Here is an 18,115-nt window from a genome sequence, read left to right as displayed (position 1 = left end):
AAACATCTTTATTAGAGTATAATTGCTTTACAGTGGTGTGTTAGTTTCTGTTTATAACAAAGTGAATCAGCTATACATATACATATATCACATTATCTCCTCCCTCTTGCATATCCCTCCCATCCTCCCTATTCCACCCCTCTAAGTGGTCACAAAGCATTGAGCTGATCTCCCTGTGCTATGCGGCTTCTTCCCACTAGCTATCTTTTTACATTTGGTAGTGTATACATGTCCATGCCACTGTCAAACATTGTCCCAGGTTACCCTTCCCCCTCCCAGTGTCAAGTCCATTCTCTATGTCTGCATCTTTATTCCTGTCCTACTCCTAGGCTCTTCAGAATCATTTTTTTTTTAGATTCCATATATATGAGTTAGCTTACAGTATTTGTTTTTCTCTTTCTGACTTACTTCAGCCTGTATGACAGACTCTAGGTCCATCCACCTCACTACAAATAACTCAATTTCGTTTCTTTTTATGGCTGAGTAATATTCCATTGTATATATGGGCCACATCTTCCTTATCCATTCATCTGTCGATGGACACTTAGGTTGCCTCCATGTCCTGGCTATTGTAAATAGAGCTGCAATGAATATTGTGGTACATAACTCTTTCTGAATTGTGGTTATCTCAGGGTATGTGCCCAGTAGTGGGATTGCTGGGTCATATGGTAGTTCTATTTTTAGTTTTTTAAAGAACCTCCATACTCTTCTCCATAGTGGCTATATCAATTTACAGTCCCACCAACAGTGCAAGAGGGTTGCCTTTCCTCCACACCCTCTCCAGCATTTATTGTTTATAGATTTTTTATGATGGTCATTCTGATGGGTGTGAGGTGATACCTTATTGCAGTTTTGATTTGCATTTCTCTAATGATTAGTGATATTGAGCATTCATTCATGTGTTTGTTGGCAATCTGTATATCTTCTTTGAAGAAATGTCTATTTAGGTCTTCTGCCCATTTTGGATTGGGTTGTTTGTCTTTTTGATATTGAGCTGCATGAGCTGCTTGTAAAATTTGGGGATTAATCCTTGGTCAGTTGCTTCATTTGCAAATATTTTCTCCCATTCTCAGGGTTGTCTTTTCATGTTGTTTATGATTTCCTTTGCTGTGCAAAAGCTTTTAAGTTTCATTAGGTCCCATTTGTTTATTTTTGTTTTTATTTCCATTTCTCCAGAAGGTGGGTCAAAAAGGATCTTGCTGTGATGTATGTCATAGAGTGTTCTGCCTATGTTTTCCTCTAAGAGTTTTATAGTTTCTGGCCTTATATTTAGGTCTTTAATACATTTTGAGTTTATTTTTGTGTATGGAGTTAGGGAGTGTTCTAATTTCATTCTTTTACATGTAGCTGTCCACTTTTCCCAGCACCATTTATTGAAGAGGCTCACTTCTCAATTGTATATTATTGCATCCTATATCAAAGATAAGGTGACCATATGTGCGTGGGTTTATCTCTGGGCTTTCTATCCTGTTCCAATGATCTATATTTCTGTTTCTGTGCCAGTACCATACTGTCTTGATTACTGTAGCTTTGTAGTATAGTCTGAAGTCAGGGAGCCTGATTCTTCAGGCTCTGTTTTTCTTTCTCAAGATTGCTTTGGTTATTCAGGGTCTTTGATGTTTCCATACAAATTGTGAAATTTTTTGTTCTAGTTCTGTGAAAAATGCCATTGGTAGTTTGATAGGGATGGCATTGAATCTGTAGATTGTGTTGGATAGTATAGTCATTTTCACAATGTTGATTCTTCCAATCCAAGAACATGGTATATCTCTCCATCTGTTTGTATCACCTTTAATTTCTTTCATCAGTGTCTTATAGTTTTCTGCATACAGGTCTTTTGTCTCCTTAGGTAGGTTTATTCCTAGGTATTTTATTCTTTTTGTTGCAATGGTAAATGGGAGTGTTTCCTTAATTTCTCTTTCAGATTTTTCATCACTGGTGTATAGGAATGCAAGAGATTTCTGTGCATTAATTTTGTATCCTGCTACTCTATGAAATTCATTGATTAGCTCTAGTAGTTTTCTGGTAGCATCTTCAGGATTTTCTATGTATAATATCATGTCATTTGCAAGCAGTGGCACTTTTACTTCTTCTTTTCCATCTGGATTCCTTTTATTGCCTTTTCTTCTCTGATTGCTGTGGCTAAAACTTCCAAAACTATGTTGAATAACAGTGGTGAGAGTGGACAACCTTATCATTTTCCTGATCTTAGAGGAAAAGTTTTCAGTTTTTCACCATTGAGAACGATGTAGGCTGTGGGTTTGTCATAGGTAGTCTTTATTATGTTGAGGTAAGTTCCCTCTATGCCTACTTTCTGCAGGGCTTTTATCATAAATCCATGTTGAATTTTGTCGAAATCTTTCTCTGCATATCTATTGAGATGATCATATGGTTTTTATCCTTCAGTTTGTTAATATGGTGTATTGCATTGATTGATTTGCATACATTGAAGAATCCTTGCATTCTGCAGATAAACTTCACTTGATCATGGTGTATGATCCTTTTATTGTGCTGTTGGATTCTGTTCGCTAGTATTTTGTTGAGGATTTTTGCATCTATGTTCATCAGTGATATTGGCCTGTAGTTCTCTTTTTTTGTGACATCATTGTCTGGTTTTGGTATCAGGGTGATGGTGGCCTCGTAGAATGAGTTTGGGAGTGTTCCTCCCTCTGCTATATTTTGGAAGAGTTTGAGAAGGATAGGTGTTAACTCTTCTCTAAATGTTTGTTAGAATTCACCTGTGAAGCCATCTGGTCCTGGGCTTTTGTTTGTTGGAAGATTTTTAATCACAGTCTCAATTACAGTGCTTGTGATTGGTCTGTTTATATTTTCTATTTCTTCCTGGTTCAGTATCGTAAGGTTGTGCTTTTCTAAGAATTTTTCCATTTCTTCCACATTGTCCATTTTTTTGGCGTATAGTTGCTTCTAGTAATCTCTCATGATTCTTTGTATTTCTGCAGTGTCAGTTGTTACTTCTCCTTTTTCATATCTAATTCTATTGGTTTGAGTCTTCTCCCTTTTTTTCTTGATGAGTCTGGCTAATGGTTTATCAATTTTGTTTATCTTCTCAAGAAGCAGCTTTTAGTTTTATTGATCTGTGCTATTGTTTCCTTCATTTCTTTTTCATTTATTTGTAATCTGATCTTTATGATTGCTTTCCTTCTGCTAACTTTGGGGGTTTTTTGTTCTTCTTTCTCTAATTGCTTTAGGTGTAACGTTAGGTTGTTTATCTGAGATGTTTCTTGTTTCTTGAGGTAGGCTTGTATTGCTATAAAGTTCCCTCGTAGAACTGCTTTTGCTGCATCACATAGGTTTTGGGTCATCGTGTTTTCATTGTCATTTGTTTCTAGGTTTCTTTCTTTTTGATTTCCTCTCTGATTTCTTCAATGATCTCTTGCTTATTTTGTAGTGTATTGTTTAGTTTCCATTTTTTTGTATTTTTTACAGATTTTTTTCCTGTACTTGATAACTAGTCTCATAGTGTTGTGGTCAGAAAAGATACTTGATATGATTTCAATTTTCTTAAAGTTACCAAGGCTTTATTTGTGATCCAAGGTATGATCTATCCTGGACATTGTTCCATGAGCACTTGAGAAGAAAGTGTAAACTGCTGTTTGTGGATGGAATGTCCTATAAATATCACTTAAGTCCATCTTGATTATTGTATCATTTAAAGCTTGTGTTTCCTTCTCTATTTGCATTTTGGATGATCTGTCTATTGATGAAATTGGGGTGTTAAAGATCCCTACTCTGATTGTGTTATTGTCAGTTTCCCCTTCTATGGTTGTTAGTATTTGCCATATGTATTGAGGTGCTCCTATGTTGGTTGCATAAATATTTACCATTGTTATATCTTCTTTTTGGATTGATCCCTTGATCATTATGTAGTATCCTTCTTTGTCTCTTGTAATAGTCTTTATTTTAAAGTCTATTTTTTCTGATATAAGAATTGCTACTCCAGCTTTCTTTTGATTTCCATTTGCATGGAATATCTTTTTCCATCCCCTCACTTTCAGTCTGTATGTGTCCCTAGATCTGAAGTGGGTCTCTGGTAGACAACATATATACAGGTGTTGTTTTTGTAACCATTCAGCCAGCCTATGTCTTTTCGTTGGAGCATTTAATCTATTTACATTTAAGGTAACTATCGATATGTATGTTCCTATTACCATTTTCTTAATTGTTTTGGGTTTGTTATTGTAGGTCTTTTCCTTCTTTTGTGTTTCCTGCCTAGAGAAGTTCCTTTAGCATTTATTGTAAAGCTGGTTTGGTGGTGCTGAATTCTCTTAGCTTTTGCTTGTCTGTAAAGATTTTAATTTCTCCATCGAATCTGAATGAGATCCTTCTCGGTAGAGTAATCTTGGCTGTAGATTTTTCCCTTTCATCATTTTAAATATGTGCTGCCACTCCCTTGTGGCTTGAAGAGTTTCTGCTGAAAGATCAGCTTTTAACCTTATGGGGTTTCCCTTGTATGTTAATTGTTGCTTTTCCCTTGCTGCTTTTAGTATTTTTTCTTTGTATTTAATTTTTGATAGTTTGATTAATATGTGTCTTGGCATGTTTCTCCTTGGATTTATCCTGTATGGGATTCTCTGCACTTCCTGGACTTGATTAACTATTTTCTTACCCATATTAAGGAAGTTTTCAACTATAATCTCTTTGAATATTTTCTCAATCCCTTTCTTTTTCTCTTCTTCTGGGACCCCTATAATTCGAATGTTTGTGCATTTGATGTTGTCCCAGAAGTCTCTAAGACTGTCCTCAATTCTTTTCATTCTTTTGTTCTTTATTCTGCTCTGCAGTAGTTATTTCCATTATTTTATCTTCCAGGTCACTTATCCGTTCTTCTGCCTCAGTTATTCTGCTATTGATTCCTTCTAGAGAATTTTAAATTTCATTTATTGTGTTGTCCATCATTGTTTGTTTGCTCTTTAGTTCTTCTAGGTCCTTGTTAAATGTTTCTTGCATTTTCTCCATTCTATTTCCACGATTTTGGAGCATCTTTACTATCATTTCCTACTTCACTATCATTCACTACTCTGAATTCTTTTTCAGGTAGACTGCCTATTTCTTCTTCATTTGTTTGGGCTGGTGGGTTTATAGATTGCTCCTTCATCTGCTGTGTGTTTCTCTGTCTTCTCATTTTGCTTAACTTACTGTGTTTTGGGTCTCCTTTTCACAGGCTGCAGGTTTGTAGTTCCCGTTGTTTTTGGTGTCTGCCCCCAGTGGGTAAGGTTGGTTCACTGGGTTGTGTAGGCTTCCTGGTGGAGGGGACTGGTGCCTGTGCTCTGGTGGATGAGGCTCGATCTTGTCTTTCTGGTGGGCAGTACTGAGTCTGGTGGTGTGTTTTGGAGTTCTGTGACCTTATTATGATTTTAGTTAGCCTCTCTGCTAATGAGTGGTGTTGTGTTCCTGTCTTGGTAGTTTTTTGCCATAGGGTGTCCAGCACTGTAGCTTGCTGGTCGTTGAGTGTAGCTGGTCTTAGTGCTGATATGGAGATCTATGGGAGAGCTTTCGCCATTTGATATTACATGGAGCCAGGAGGTCTCTGGTGGACCAATGTCCTGAACTCGGCTCTCCCTCCTCTGAGGCTCAGGTCTGACACCCGGCCAGAGCATGAAAACCCTGTCAGCCACAGAGTTCAGAAGTAAAGGGAGAAAAAAAGAAAGAAAGAGAGAGAGAGAAAGGAAGAGAGAGAGAGAAAGAAAGAAAGGGAAAGAAAGAAAGAAAATAAAACAAAATAAAATAAAGTTATTAAAATTAAAAATAAAAAATTATTAAAAATAAAAATTTAAATGTAATTTAAAAAGGAAAGGAAGAAAAGAGAGCAACCAAATGAAAAAAACCAATCCACCAATGATAACAAACACTAGAAACTATACTAAAAAAATAATAATAACTGTACTGACAGAACTTTAGGACAAATGGTAAAAGCAAAGCTATACAGAGAAAATCACAGAAAGAATCATACACATACACACTCACAAAAAGAGAAAAAGGAAAAAAAAGTTTATCTATATATAAAAAAAGGAAGATAACAAACAAATCAATAAACAAATCTACCAATGATAATAAACTCTAATTGCTAAACTCAGATAATCATAAAACCAAAAACAAATTAGATGCAGAAAGCAAACTCCAAGTCTACAGTTGCTCCCAAAGTCCACCACCTCAATTTTGGGATGATATGTCATCTATTCATGTATTCCAGAGATACAAGGTACATCAAGATGATTGTGGAGATTTAATCTGCTGCTCCTGAGGCTGCTGGGAGAAATTTCCCTTTCTCTTCTTTGTTTGCAGAGCTGCTGGGGTTCAGCTTTGGATTTTGCCCCGCCTCTGTGTGTACGTCACCTGAGGGCATCTGTTCCCTGCCCAGACATGATGGGGTTAAAGTAGTAGCTGATTATGGGGCTTGGGCTCACTCAGGCCGGGGGGAGGTAGGGGTACGGAATGCAGTGTGAGCCTGTGGTGGCAGAGGCTGGTGTGACATTGCAACCGCCTGAGGTGTGCTGTGTGTTCTCCCAGGATAGTTGTCTGTGGATCACGGGACCCTGGCAGTGGCGCGCTGCACAGGTTCCTAGGAGGGGAAGTGTGAATAGTGACCTGTGCTTGCACACAGGACTCTTGGTGGCTGCAGCAGCAGCCTTAGCATTTCATGCCCATCTCTGGTGTCCACGCTGATACCCCCAGCTCTCACCCGTCTCTGGAGCTCATTTAGGCAGTGCTCTGAATCCCCTCTCCTCGCACACCCCGAAAAAATGGTCCTTTGCTTCTTAGGCAGTTCCAGACTTTTTCCCGGGCTCCCTCCTGGCTAGCTGTGGTGCACTAGCCCCATTCAGGCTGTGTTCACACAGCCAACCCCAGTCCTCTCCCTGGGATGTGACCTCTGAATCCCGAGCCTCAGCTCCCAGCTCCCATTCACCCCAATGGGTGAGCAGACAAATGTCTCAGGCTGGTGATTGCTGTTCGGCACCAATCCTCTTTGTGGGGATCTCTTCACTTTGCCCTCTGCACCCCTATTGCTGTGCTCTCCTGCGTGGCTCCAAAGCTTTCCCCCTGCCACCCCCGTCTCGACCAGTGAAGGGGCTTTCTAGTGTGTGGAAACTTTTCCTCCTTCACAGCTCCCTCCCAGAGGTGCAGGTCCTGTCCCTATTCTTTTGTCTCTGTTTTTTCTTTTTTCTTTTGCCCTACCCAGGTACATTGGGGAGTTTCTTGCCTTTTGGGTTGTCTGAGGTCTTCTGCCAGCATTCAGTAGGTGTTCTGTAGGAGTTGTTCCACATGTAGGTGTATTTCTGATGTATTTGTGGGGAGGAAGATGATCTCCACGTCTTACTCCTCCATCATCTTGAAGGTCTGTCTAGATATTTTTTGATTTCCCTTTTTATTTCTTCTTTGACCCACTGATTCTTCAGGAGCATGTGGTTTCATTTCCATATATTTGTGAGTTGTCCAGCTTTCTTCTTGTTATTGATGTCTAGTTTCACACCATTGTAATTGTAAAAGATCATTGATATGATTTCTTTCTTCTTAAATTTCTTAAGACTCGTTTTGTGACTTAATGTATGATCTATCCTGGAGAATGCTCAGTGTGTGCTTGACAAGAATGTGCATTTTGCGGCTATTGGATGGAATGTTCTGTATATGACTGTTAGGACTATTTATTTTAAAGTGTAGTTTAAACCCAATATTTCTTCATTGATTTTCTGTCTGGATGATCTTTCTTTACATAAGACATTGAAATCCACTGATCTGTTAATAGTTGCTTAATATAGTTAGGTGCTCTGATGTAGGATGTACATATATTCACAATTGTAAAAGCTATCAATGAATTGACTCCTTTATTATTATATAGTGACTTTTTTGGTCTCTTAACAGTTTTTGACGTAAAGTCTATTTTTTCTGATGTAAAAATCTACTTCTGCTCTCTTTTGGTTTTCATTTGCATGGAATATCTTTTTCCATCACTCCACTTTGAGCCTATGTGTGTCCTGTGACAGCATATAGTTGGGGCTTGTTTTTTTTTGTTTGTTTGTTTTTCTTTTCTTTTTTTAAAAATCCATTCAGCCACTCTGTGCCCTTTGATTGGAGAATTTAACCCATTTACCTTTAAAGTGATTGTTGATAGGTAAGGACTTACTATTGCTGTCTTGTTTATTGTTGTTTTCTGGCTATTTTGTAGTTCTTTTGTATCTTTCTTGTTGTCTTCCTTTGTAAATTGATAAGCTTCTGTAGTGGTATGTTTTCATTCTCTTCTCTTTATCTTGTGTGTATATGTTATAGGTTTTTGTAGTGTGGTTACCCTGAAGCCTTAATAAAATATCTTATAACAGTCTATTTTAACTAATGACTCAACTTTAATTGCATACAAAAAATCTATTGTTTTACTTCACACTACATTTAATGTTTTTTGTGTCACAATGTACATCTTTTAATCTTGTGTTTTCATTAAGAAGTTCCTGTAACTATAGTTATTTTAATACTTTCATCTTTTAACATTTATACTAGGGTTAAGTGATTCACACATCACCATTACAGTGTTAAGAGTATTCTGAATTTGACTGTATACTTACCAATGAATTTTATACTTTCCTTTTTTCATGTTATTAATTAACATGTTTTCATTTCAGCTTGAAGAATTTTCTTCAGCATTTCTTGCAAGGCTGGTCTAGTGGTAACGAACTCCCTCAGCTTCTGTTTGTTTGGGAAAGTCTTTATCTTTCCTTCATTTCTGAAGGACAGCTTTGCTAGGTAAAGTGTTTTCGGTTGGTAGGTTTTTTTCTTTCAGCACTTTGTATATATCATCCCATTCTCTTGTGAATTGTAAGGTTTCTACTGAGAAATCCACTGATAGCCTTGTGGGGGATTCCTTTTATGAGAGAAATTTATTTTCTCTTGCTGCTTTTAAAATTCTCTCTTTGTCTTTGATTTTAGACACTTTTATTATAATATGTCCTAAAGAAGAATATTTTAGATTGAAATTTTGGGGTGATTTATTAACTTCATGAACTTGGATTATTCAAATCTTCCCCCAGATTTGGGAGTTCTTAGCCATTATTTCTTTAAATAAGATTTCTGCCCCCTTTCCTCTCTTCCCCTTCTGGGACTACAATGATACATAGGTTTTTTTTCTGTAGGCTTTCTTCATTTCTCTTCATTCTCTTTTCTTTTTGCTCCTCTGATTGGATAATTTCAAATGACTTGTCTTTGATCTCACTGATTCTTCTGCTTAATCCAGTATGCTATTGAAGCTCTCTATTGAATTTTTCAGTTCAGTCATTGTATTCTTCAGCTCCAAAATTTCTATTTGGTTCTTCTTAATGTTTTCTGTCTCTTTGTTGAACTTCTCATTTTGTTCTTGTTTTGTTTTCCTATTTTTTCTAAATTGTTTATTTGAGTTCTCTTGTAGCTCTCTGAGCATCTTTAGAACAATTATTTTGAATTCTGTGTCTGACAATTCCTGAATCTCCATTTCTTTGGGGTCAATCATTGGAAGTTTACACTCTTTCTTTGGTGGAGTCATGTTTCCCTGATTCTTCTTGTTCCCTGTAGCCTGGCACAAGTGTCTGCACATGTGGAGAAGCAGTCATCTCTTCCAGACTTTATGGAAAATATCTTCACCTGCAGTTGGGGGCATGCTTGAGAGTACCATGACCTGAGCACAGGGCACCAATTGTGAGGGCATGTGGCAGCTCTAGTTCCAGGGGGCATGGTGATTTGTTGGCTCAGCATGCTGGAGTCCACATTGTTGATAGTGTGTGGTCCTTGGTGAGTGGTGTTGATGGTCCACAGAGACTGCAAGGACTGTTGTGGTCCTCAGTGATGCCTCCAGTTCCTGCAGCTAGGGACCAGGGTTGATGAAAGTGGTGATCAGAGCTGGTGGTGTATGCACACTTGGCTGCAGGGGCCAGCAGCAGGTGCCTGTGTGGTGGCAAGGGCCAGTTACAAACACGCATATACTGGTGGGGTTCTGGTGAAGCAGCAAGGACTGAGGCCACCTGTAGTTTCACTGGAAGCTGCAGGGGCCCTTCTCTTGGTGTAGATCTGTCTGTTTCACTGGAGACCACTGCAGAAGGCATGCAAGTGAAGTCCTATTGCAGAGATAAAAGGATGGGGAGTGATCCAATCTTCCCAAATAAGCAATGAGGTGTTGCTTTTATGACATCCGGAAACCTGGTGTCCAGTAGAGTGTGGCTCTGTTGTCCCCTAATTCTCTATAGCAAATGAAATCACATGTCATTTACATATCTCCACATTGTTTTTAGCTTTCTGTCTGCGATTTTGGGTAGTCCTTTCCAGATGGATTACTGTTGGAGCCCTCCTCTTCCTGCTCTTTACAGAGGTTCACACAAGGCAACTGTTCCAAGGCAGCAGGTCCAGGGGTCCCTCCTTAACCTCTAATGGGCTGCTCCGAGGAACCTAACAGTGATAACATGGACTAACATCTCCTGAGCGTGCTGGAAGCAGGTCCAGTGACTACATCTTCTTCTGTCCTTCATTAGCAACATGAGCCACAAGGGGGCATGTTTTGGGAGCACAAATTTCTCACAGAAACGTCACAACTACGTGTTTCACTGATTACTATAATGTGAAATTTATCCCTATTAGAAAGATGCACTGGATGCTGTCATGATTTACTAGAGAATACTACTTCCTAGTCATTGAATCTGGTGCCTGTTACATCACAAATATCAGCAGGTGTGGGATGACTGCACAGAGGCAGTAGTGAGAAATGATTTAGCACCGGTTTACCTGCATGCAGTTTAGAATCAGAGAACTGATTCTGGCTTGGCCACTTACAAGATCTGTGTCTCTCCATGTCTCGATGTCCTTATCCATCAATTGAGGGAATAACATACACAACTGGAGGAAGTTTGAGGATTAAATAAGATGATGTATGCATGGAGTTAGTGTAGAACTTGATCCATTGCAGGGCTAATAAATGCTGGTCAGATGGTTGTGGTCCCAAGCACTGTGTTAGATTCTATGCGACTTCACCCCATTTAGGAATCCACAGCAGAAGCTGGAGAAGGAGCTGAGGAGAAGGGGGACCAGTTGTCATGTGGCTGGAAACAAAGACTTACTGATGGGCTCAAATTCAAGGTTTTGTGGATTCTGAAGTTTGCTTTGGTTTCCTTTTGAACATCCTGTGCTCCATACAGTTTGACTGCTAAAAAAGTGCTTTGGATTTTGCAAGTTGGTCATAGAATGGGCAACTCCTCTGGGCTTCCATGGACCTGATATCAGTGTCCTTTTCCTCCACAGATTCCTGTGCTCCTGAACCTGAGCAGAGACCCTGAGGTCAGCCTGCCTGTGCCACCGCTCATGTATGCCCTTGCCCTCGGCGCCTGCCTGGGAGGTAAGGGGGTGTTAATGCATTTGAGGGAGGGCCCCCTGACACTGTGGTGAGCCTGAAGTGATGATTAATGCATGCCAAATTGAAAGTAAAGTAGGAATAGTCCAGATGATTTCCTGAGTGGAAACCCATCTTCACCTTTGACTGGAGCAGTTCTAGGCATACTCAGTTCCTCTGCATGGCCTGTCACTTCTCACTCTCTGCAGAACTGCCCCTGACATTCTAAGTCTGTGGCCTGAGGATGATCATTATGACATCTCAAAGTTAACCTGCTCCCACAATGCATGCAGATGTGGCTTAGGTTTAGAAACAGATATTGAATCAGAAACCATCCTCGGTGGCAGCTTCTTATTCCCTTTTAAAGCAGTGTGTGTTGGGGAGGAGGTGAAGTGGTGAATGAGTAAGCTAAGAAGTAGAGACTCTAACCTAAGAGTAAGAAGAAAGATTTTTAAAAAGTCTTTTTGGCTGGAGGAGTGTGTTGTCCTGTGGAGTCATTGAAAAGCCAATTAGAAAAATGTTGGGAGAGACTAACCTCTGGTGAGTAAACACAAAGGCTTTGGATGTGATTGTATTTGGAAGGAGGCCTAATCTCCTTTGGGAACACAAGAGGATTGTGAGAATCTTAGATAAACACACTAGATACCTTTTAAGTTTTTATTTTTACATCCAGATATTCTTAGATAGTCTAGCTTTCTCTGTTATTTGATTTGTCTCAACTATTAGATCAACAAATTTCTTTTTAGTTTATCTTCTTGTTTGTAAAGGGGGATTAATGTCATTCAGTGAAGTTGCTGTGATTTCTGGAGAGCTAATTCACCTAATCCAGCAACTGAGGCCTCACGTTCTGAGTGCAGGGTTGTTAAAATGGCCCCCATCTGAGATCAGCCCCAGGAAAAGCAATAACTGCATTCACAGCTGCATTTAATATCAGTGGTAGAAACAGAATCCAAAGACACCTGGAAATGTGTCCTCTGTGTGAAATTTTGTTCGTTAAACCTTATTGAACATCTTCTATACCCTGGCATTTTCCTTCAGAGTGGGGAGACAGTCACCTAAGCTAAGATTATAACATAAATGTATCCTCTCATGGCCAAGTGCATAGAGTGCTCAGGGGGTACCAGGGAGACTGAGGGAAAGTCAGGAATGGCTCTCCAGAGGGGAAGTTTTGAGCTGGGTCTCAAAGGATGAGAAGACTCCTGGGCTAGTTCAGATTCCCCCAGAACATGTATAATGAATATGGAGGGGATTATCAAGGAGAGAAGTTAACGTGGACCATTTGTATGGCTAATAACTTAAAATATGATTAAACATTTGTTGACTGAGCCCCTTTTGTAGCTATAGTGAACAATAAAATAGTAAGCCATGGGATCTTTTTAACCTAGTAGCTCTGGTCATTGAATGGTACTTTTTCCTGGTACAGTGGATGCCTACTTGTGCTGGGTGTTAGCTCTACATTTATTCTATTGGGGGACCTTCTCTCATTAACTCAGAGTTTGACAATTTAAAAAATTCTGGTAAAATATACATAACATAAATTTTATAATTTTAACCAATTTTAAGTGTACAGTTCAGTGACATTAAGTGCATTCATATTGTGCAATCATCACCACTATCCATCTCCAGAACTTTTTCATCATCCCAAACTGAAACTTTGTACCCATTAAACCATAATTCCCCAGTCCCACAGGGTTTGATATTTTGAAGACCATTTTAAATAGAAATTTTCAGTTGGTTTGAGAAATGTCATTTGTTCTATAAATTGGGTGTGACTCACTAAATAGTTTGAAACAAAAAGTCTTTCCTGGTCTGCTCTCAGTACCTTTTGATTGCTCTTTTTACTAAGAGCTAAGAACAATTCAAATAAGTCTTAAGAAAAATCTGCCTTAGCCTGGGTGTCCTAGAAGGCAGAGGTTGAGGCAAGTTTGCATGCTGAAGATTTATCGGGACATGTACTCCTAGGGCAGGAAGACTGAGGGAGGAAGTGAGGTAAAGCAGTGAAGGAGAGAAAGCAAATACATGGTACATTACAAAGCTAGTAACAGCTTCAAAAGAAATCAAAGCCAATTTTTAGTTAGGTGGGGATGGGACATTTTCTAGATGGTTCCTGAGGAACAGAAAAGCTAAGTGAAATCTCTTAGTGCCTTTGTAGAGTGTGCAGTGAAGCGGGTTATGCTGCAGAACCAATGAGAGAAAAGCTTCAGAGACATGCTGGGCCTTTGCAGACTACACTGAAGTGGGGACAGGGCAGAGAGCCACCTTTTGAAGGGTGGACAGCCAGGAAAGAACTTTACAGAGAATCTTCAGCAATCAGCAAGTTATAAACCTGTTAGAAAATTGATGACTCAGCTATATAGCCAGAAATCCAGAATCTTCCTTTGCTCATATCTCTATTTCAGAGAACTCCTCATCCCACCCTCAAAACATTTGCAGCTGGTGTGAAATTGAATTCAACTTAAGGTGAAACAAAGCCAGATCCAGCTCAGCAACAGATTAGATTGGCTCCATGCCCTGCATTGACAGCCTGGCACAAATGGGGATGCACTCTTCAGTGTGTGTGTGTGTGTGTGTGTGTGTGTATGTGCAAATATTATACTTCTGTATCAGTAGTTCTTTACATAAATTGTTCAGCATACCACTACCTTGGTAAAGGATACCTACAAAAACCCTGCATAGAACCTCATACTTACTGTTGAAAAACTGAATGTTTGTCCCCTAAGATTGGGAACAAGGCAAGGATGTCTGCTCTCACCTCTCTTATTCAGCATAGTGCTGGAAAATCTACCTAGTGCAGTAAGGCAAGAAAAGGAAATAAAAGGTATACAGATTAGAAAGGAAGAAATAATTTGGTTCCTACTATAGATGACATGATTGTCTTGGTGGATACCAAGGAATCTATTTTTTTAAAAATCAGAAAACCATATAACTAATATGTGAGCTCAGCAAGGTCACTGGATACAAGATAGACACACAAAAATCAATTTTAGCAATGAACACATGGATACCACAATTAAATATACAATACTATTTAGAATCACTCAAAATATTAAATCTGAAGCTGAAATTACAATATGCTTATACAAGAAATCAATGAAGATCCAAATAATTGGGAAGACATACAGTGTTCATGGATTGGAAGGCTCCACATAGTAAAGATGTAAACTGTCCCCAAATTAATATTTAGGTTTAATGCAATTCCTACCAAAATCTTAGTAAGATTTTTTGTTTATATCTATATCTATAGTATTTATAAATGTACATATGGAATGGAGGACATATAAATTGTAAATATGCACATGAAAGAGATGTTCAACATTATTAACCATGAGGAAAATGCAAATTTAAACCATGATAAGGGAATTCCTTGGCAGTCCAGTGGTTAAGACTTCACCTTCCAATGGCAGGGGGGTGCAGGTTTGATTCCTGGTTGGGAACCTAAGATCCCACATGCCTGGCAGCCAAAAAACCAAAACATAAAAGAGAAGCAATATTGCAAAAAATTCAATAAAGACTTTAAAAATGGTCCACATCAAAAATAAAAAATCTTAAAACCATGATAACGTATCATCACACACCTATAAGAATGGCTAAAATAAAAAATAGTGAAAACACCAAATGCTGACCAGAATGTGGGAAAAATGGATCACTCAGACATTGTTGTTTGAAATGTAAAATGGCCGTCACTCTGGAAAACAGTTTGGCAACGTATTAAAAAACTAAGCCTGCAACTGCCATAAAACTCAGCAATTACACTACTAGGAATTTATTCTAGAAAAATAAAAACTTATGTTCACCCCCAAACCTGTACACAAATGTTTATGGAAGCTTTATGTGTAATAGCCAAAAAGTAGAAACAAATCTGATGTCCTTCAACAATAAATTGTTAAACAAACTGTGATACAATACATCCATACCAGGGAAAGCTACTCAGCAATAAAAAATAAATGAGCTATTGATACAAGTGACAACCTTGATGAATTTCCAGAGAATTATGTGGAGTGAAAAAAAGCCAATCTGGAGGAGGCTCCTTCAAGATGGCAGAGAAGTAGGACGTGGAGATAACCTTCCTCCCCACAAATACATCAAAACTACATCTACATGTGGAACAACTCCTACAGAACACCTACTGAACGCTGGCAGAAGACCTCAGACTTCCCAAAAGACACCCTCAGGCGACGTACAGGGCGAGGCGGGGCCAAATCCAAAGCTGAACCCCAGGAGCTCTGTGAATAAAAGAAGAGAAAAGGACATTTCTCCCAGTAGCCTCAGGAGCAGCGGATTAAATCTCCACAGTCAACTTGATGTACCGTGCATCTGTGGAATACCTAAGTAGACAATGAGTCATCCCAAAACTGAGGTGGTGGACTTTGGGAGCAACTGTAGACTTGGGGTTTACTTTCCGCATCTAATTTGTTTCTGGTTTTATGTTTATCTTAGTTTAGTATTTAGAGCTTATTATCATTGGTAGATTTGTTTATTGATTTGGTTGCTCTCTTCCTTTATATACATATATATATCTTTTTTCCTTTTTCTCTTATTGTGAGTGTGTATGTGTAGGCTTCTTTGTGTGATTTTGTCTATATAGTTTTGTTTTTGCCATTTGTCCTAGGGTTCTGACTGTCCTTTTTTGGTTTGGTTTTTAGTATAGTTTTTAGTGCTTGTTATAATTGGTGGATTTGTTTTTTGGTTTGGTTTCTTTCGTCTTTCTTTCTCTAAATCACTTTTGATAATTTTTTACTTTTTGATAATTTTTTTATTTTAATAACATTCTTTTCCTCCCTTCCTTCCTTCCTTTCTTTTTTCTTCCTTCCTTCCTTCCTTTCTTTCTTTTCCTTCTTTCTTTCTTTCTTCCTTTCTTTCTTTCTTTCTTTCTTTCTTTCTTTCTTTCTTTCTTTCTTCTTTCTTTCTTTCTTTCTTTCTTTCTTTCTTTCTTTCTTTCTTTCTTTCTTTCTTTCTTTTTCTCCCTTTCCTTCCGAGCTGAGTGGCTGACAGAGTCTTGGTGCTCCGTCCGGGTGTCAGACCTGAGCCTCAGAAGAGGGAGAGCTGAGTTCAGGACATTGGCCCACCAGAGACCTCCCAGCCCCACGTAATATCAAACGGTGAAAGCTCTCCCAGAGATTTCCAACTCAACGCTAGGACCAAGCTCCACTCAATGACCAGCAAGCTACAGTGCTGGATACCCTATGCCAAACAACTAGCAAGACAGGAACACAAGCCCACCCATTAGCAGAGAGGCTGCCTAAAATCATAATAAATTTACAGACACCCCAAAACACACCACTGGATGTGGTCCTGCCAACCAGAAAGACAACACCCAGCCTCATCCACCAGAACACAGGCACTAGCCTGCACCATCAGGAAGCCTACAAAACACACTGAACCAACCTTACCCACTGAGAGCAGACACCAAAAACAACAGGAACTACAAACATGAAGCCTGTGAAAAGGAGACCCCAAACACAATAAGTTAAGCAAAATGAGAAGAAAGAGAAATACACAGCAGATGAAGGAGCAAGGCAAAAACCTTACCAGACCAAACAAATGAAGAGGAAATAGGCAGTCTACATGAAAAACAATTCAGAGTAATGATAGTAAAGATGATTCCAATCTTGGAAATAGAATGGAGAATATACAAGAAACTTTTAACAAGGACCTAGAAGAACTAAAGCGCAAACAAACAATGATGAAAAACACAATAAATGAAATTTAAAATTCTCTAGAAGGAATCAATAGCAGAATAACTGAGGCAGAAGAACGGATAAGTGACCTGGAAGATAAAATAGTGGAAATAACTACTGCAGAGCAGAATAAAGAAAAAAGAATAAGAATTGAGGACAGTCTCAGAGACCTCTGGGACAACATTAAACGTACAACATTCAAGCTATAAGGGTCCCAGAAGAAGAAGAGAAAGAAAAAGGGACTGAGAAAATATTTGAAGAGATTATAGCTGAAAAATTCCCTAATATGGGTAAGGAAATAGTCAATCAAGTCCAGGAAGTGCACAGAGTCCCATACAGGATAAATCCAAGGAGAAACATGACTACACATATACTAATCAAACTATCAAAAATTAAATAAAAGAAAAAATATTAGAAGCAGCAAGGGAAAAGCAACAATTAACATACAAGGGAAACCCCATAAGGTTAAAAGCAGATCTTTCAGCAGAAACTCTGCAAGCCAGAAGGGAGTGGCAGGACATATTTAAAGTGATGAAAGGGAAAAACCTACAACCAATATTACTCTATCCAGCAAGGATCTCATTCCGATTCGACAGAGAAACTAAAAGCTTTACAGACAAGCAAAAGCTAAGAGAATTCAGCAGCCCCAAACCAGCTTTACAACAAATGCTAAAGGAACTTCTCTAGGCAGGAAACACAAGAGAAGGAAAAGACCTACAATAACAAACCCAAAACAATTAAGAAAATGGTAATAGGAACATACATATTGATAACTACCTTAAAGGTAAATGGATTAAATGCTCCAACCAAAAGATGTAGACTGGCTGAGTGGATACAAAGACAAGACCCATATATATGCTATCTACAGGAGACCTACTTCAGACCTAGGGACACATACAGACTGAAAATGAGGGGATGGAAAGAGATATTTCATGCAAATGGAAATCAAAAGAAAGCTGGAGTAGCAATTCTCATATAAGACAAAATAGACTTTAAAATAAAGACTATTACAAGAGACTTAGAAGGACACTACATAATGATCAAAAGATCAATGCAAGAAAAAGATATAAAAATTGTAAATATT

General features: G+C 38.7%; 1 protein-coding gene across 2 annotated transcripts in view; it reads left to right on the top strand.

The window, feature by feature from the left end:
- The window catches only part of OCA2 (OCA2 melanosomal transmembrane protein), a 299,659-nt gene that overhangs the window by 264,562 nt on the left and 16,982 nt on the right, over positions 1-18,115 (top strand). For both annotated transcript variants that reach the window (XM_082395480.1, XM_082395481.1), the window contains one exon: positions 11,266-11,359. In XM_082395480.1, coding sequence (XP_082251606.1) covers positions 11,266-11,359 — 94 coding nt within the window. The remainder of the gene's footprint in view (positions 1-11,265; positions 11,360-18,115) is intronic.

This window comes from Balaenoptera borealis, assembly GCF_965194805.1.
Source record: "Balaenoptera borealis genome assembly, chromosome: 6".
In the NCBI taxonomy this organism is placed as follows: domain Eukaryota; kingdom Metazoa; phylum Chordata; class Mammalia; order Artiodactyla; family Balaenopteridae; genus Balaenoptera; species Balaenoptera borealis.
Note: the sequence above shows the minus strand (reverse complement) of the source record. Positions and strands in the feature narration are given on the sequence as shown.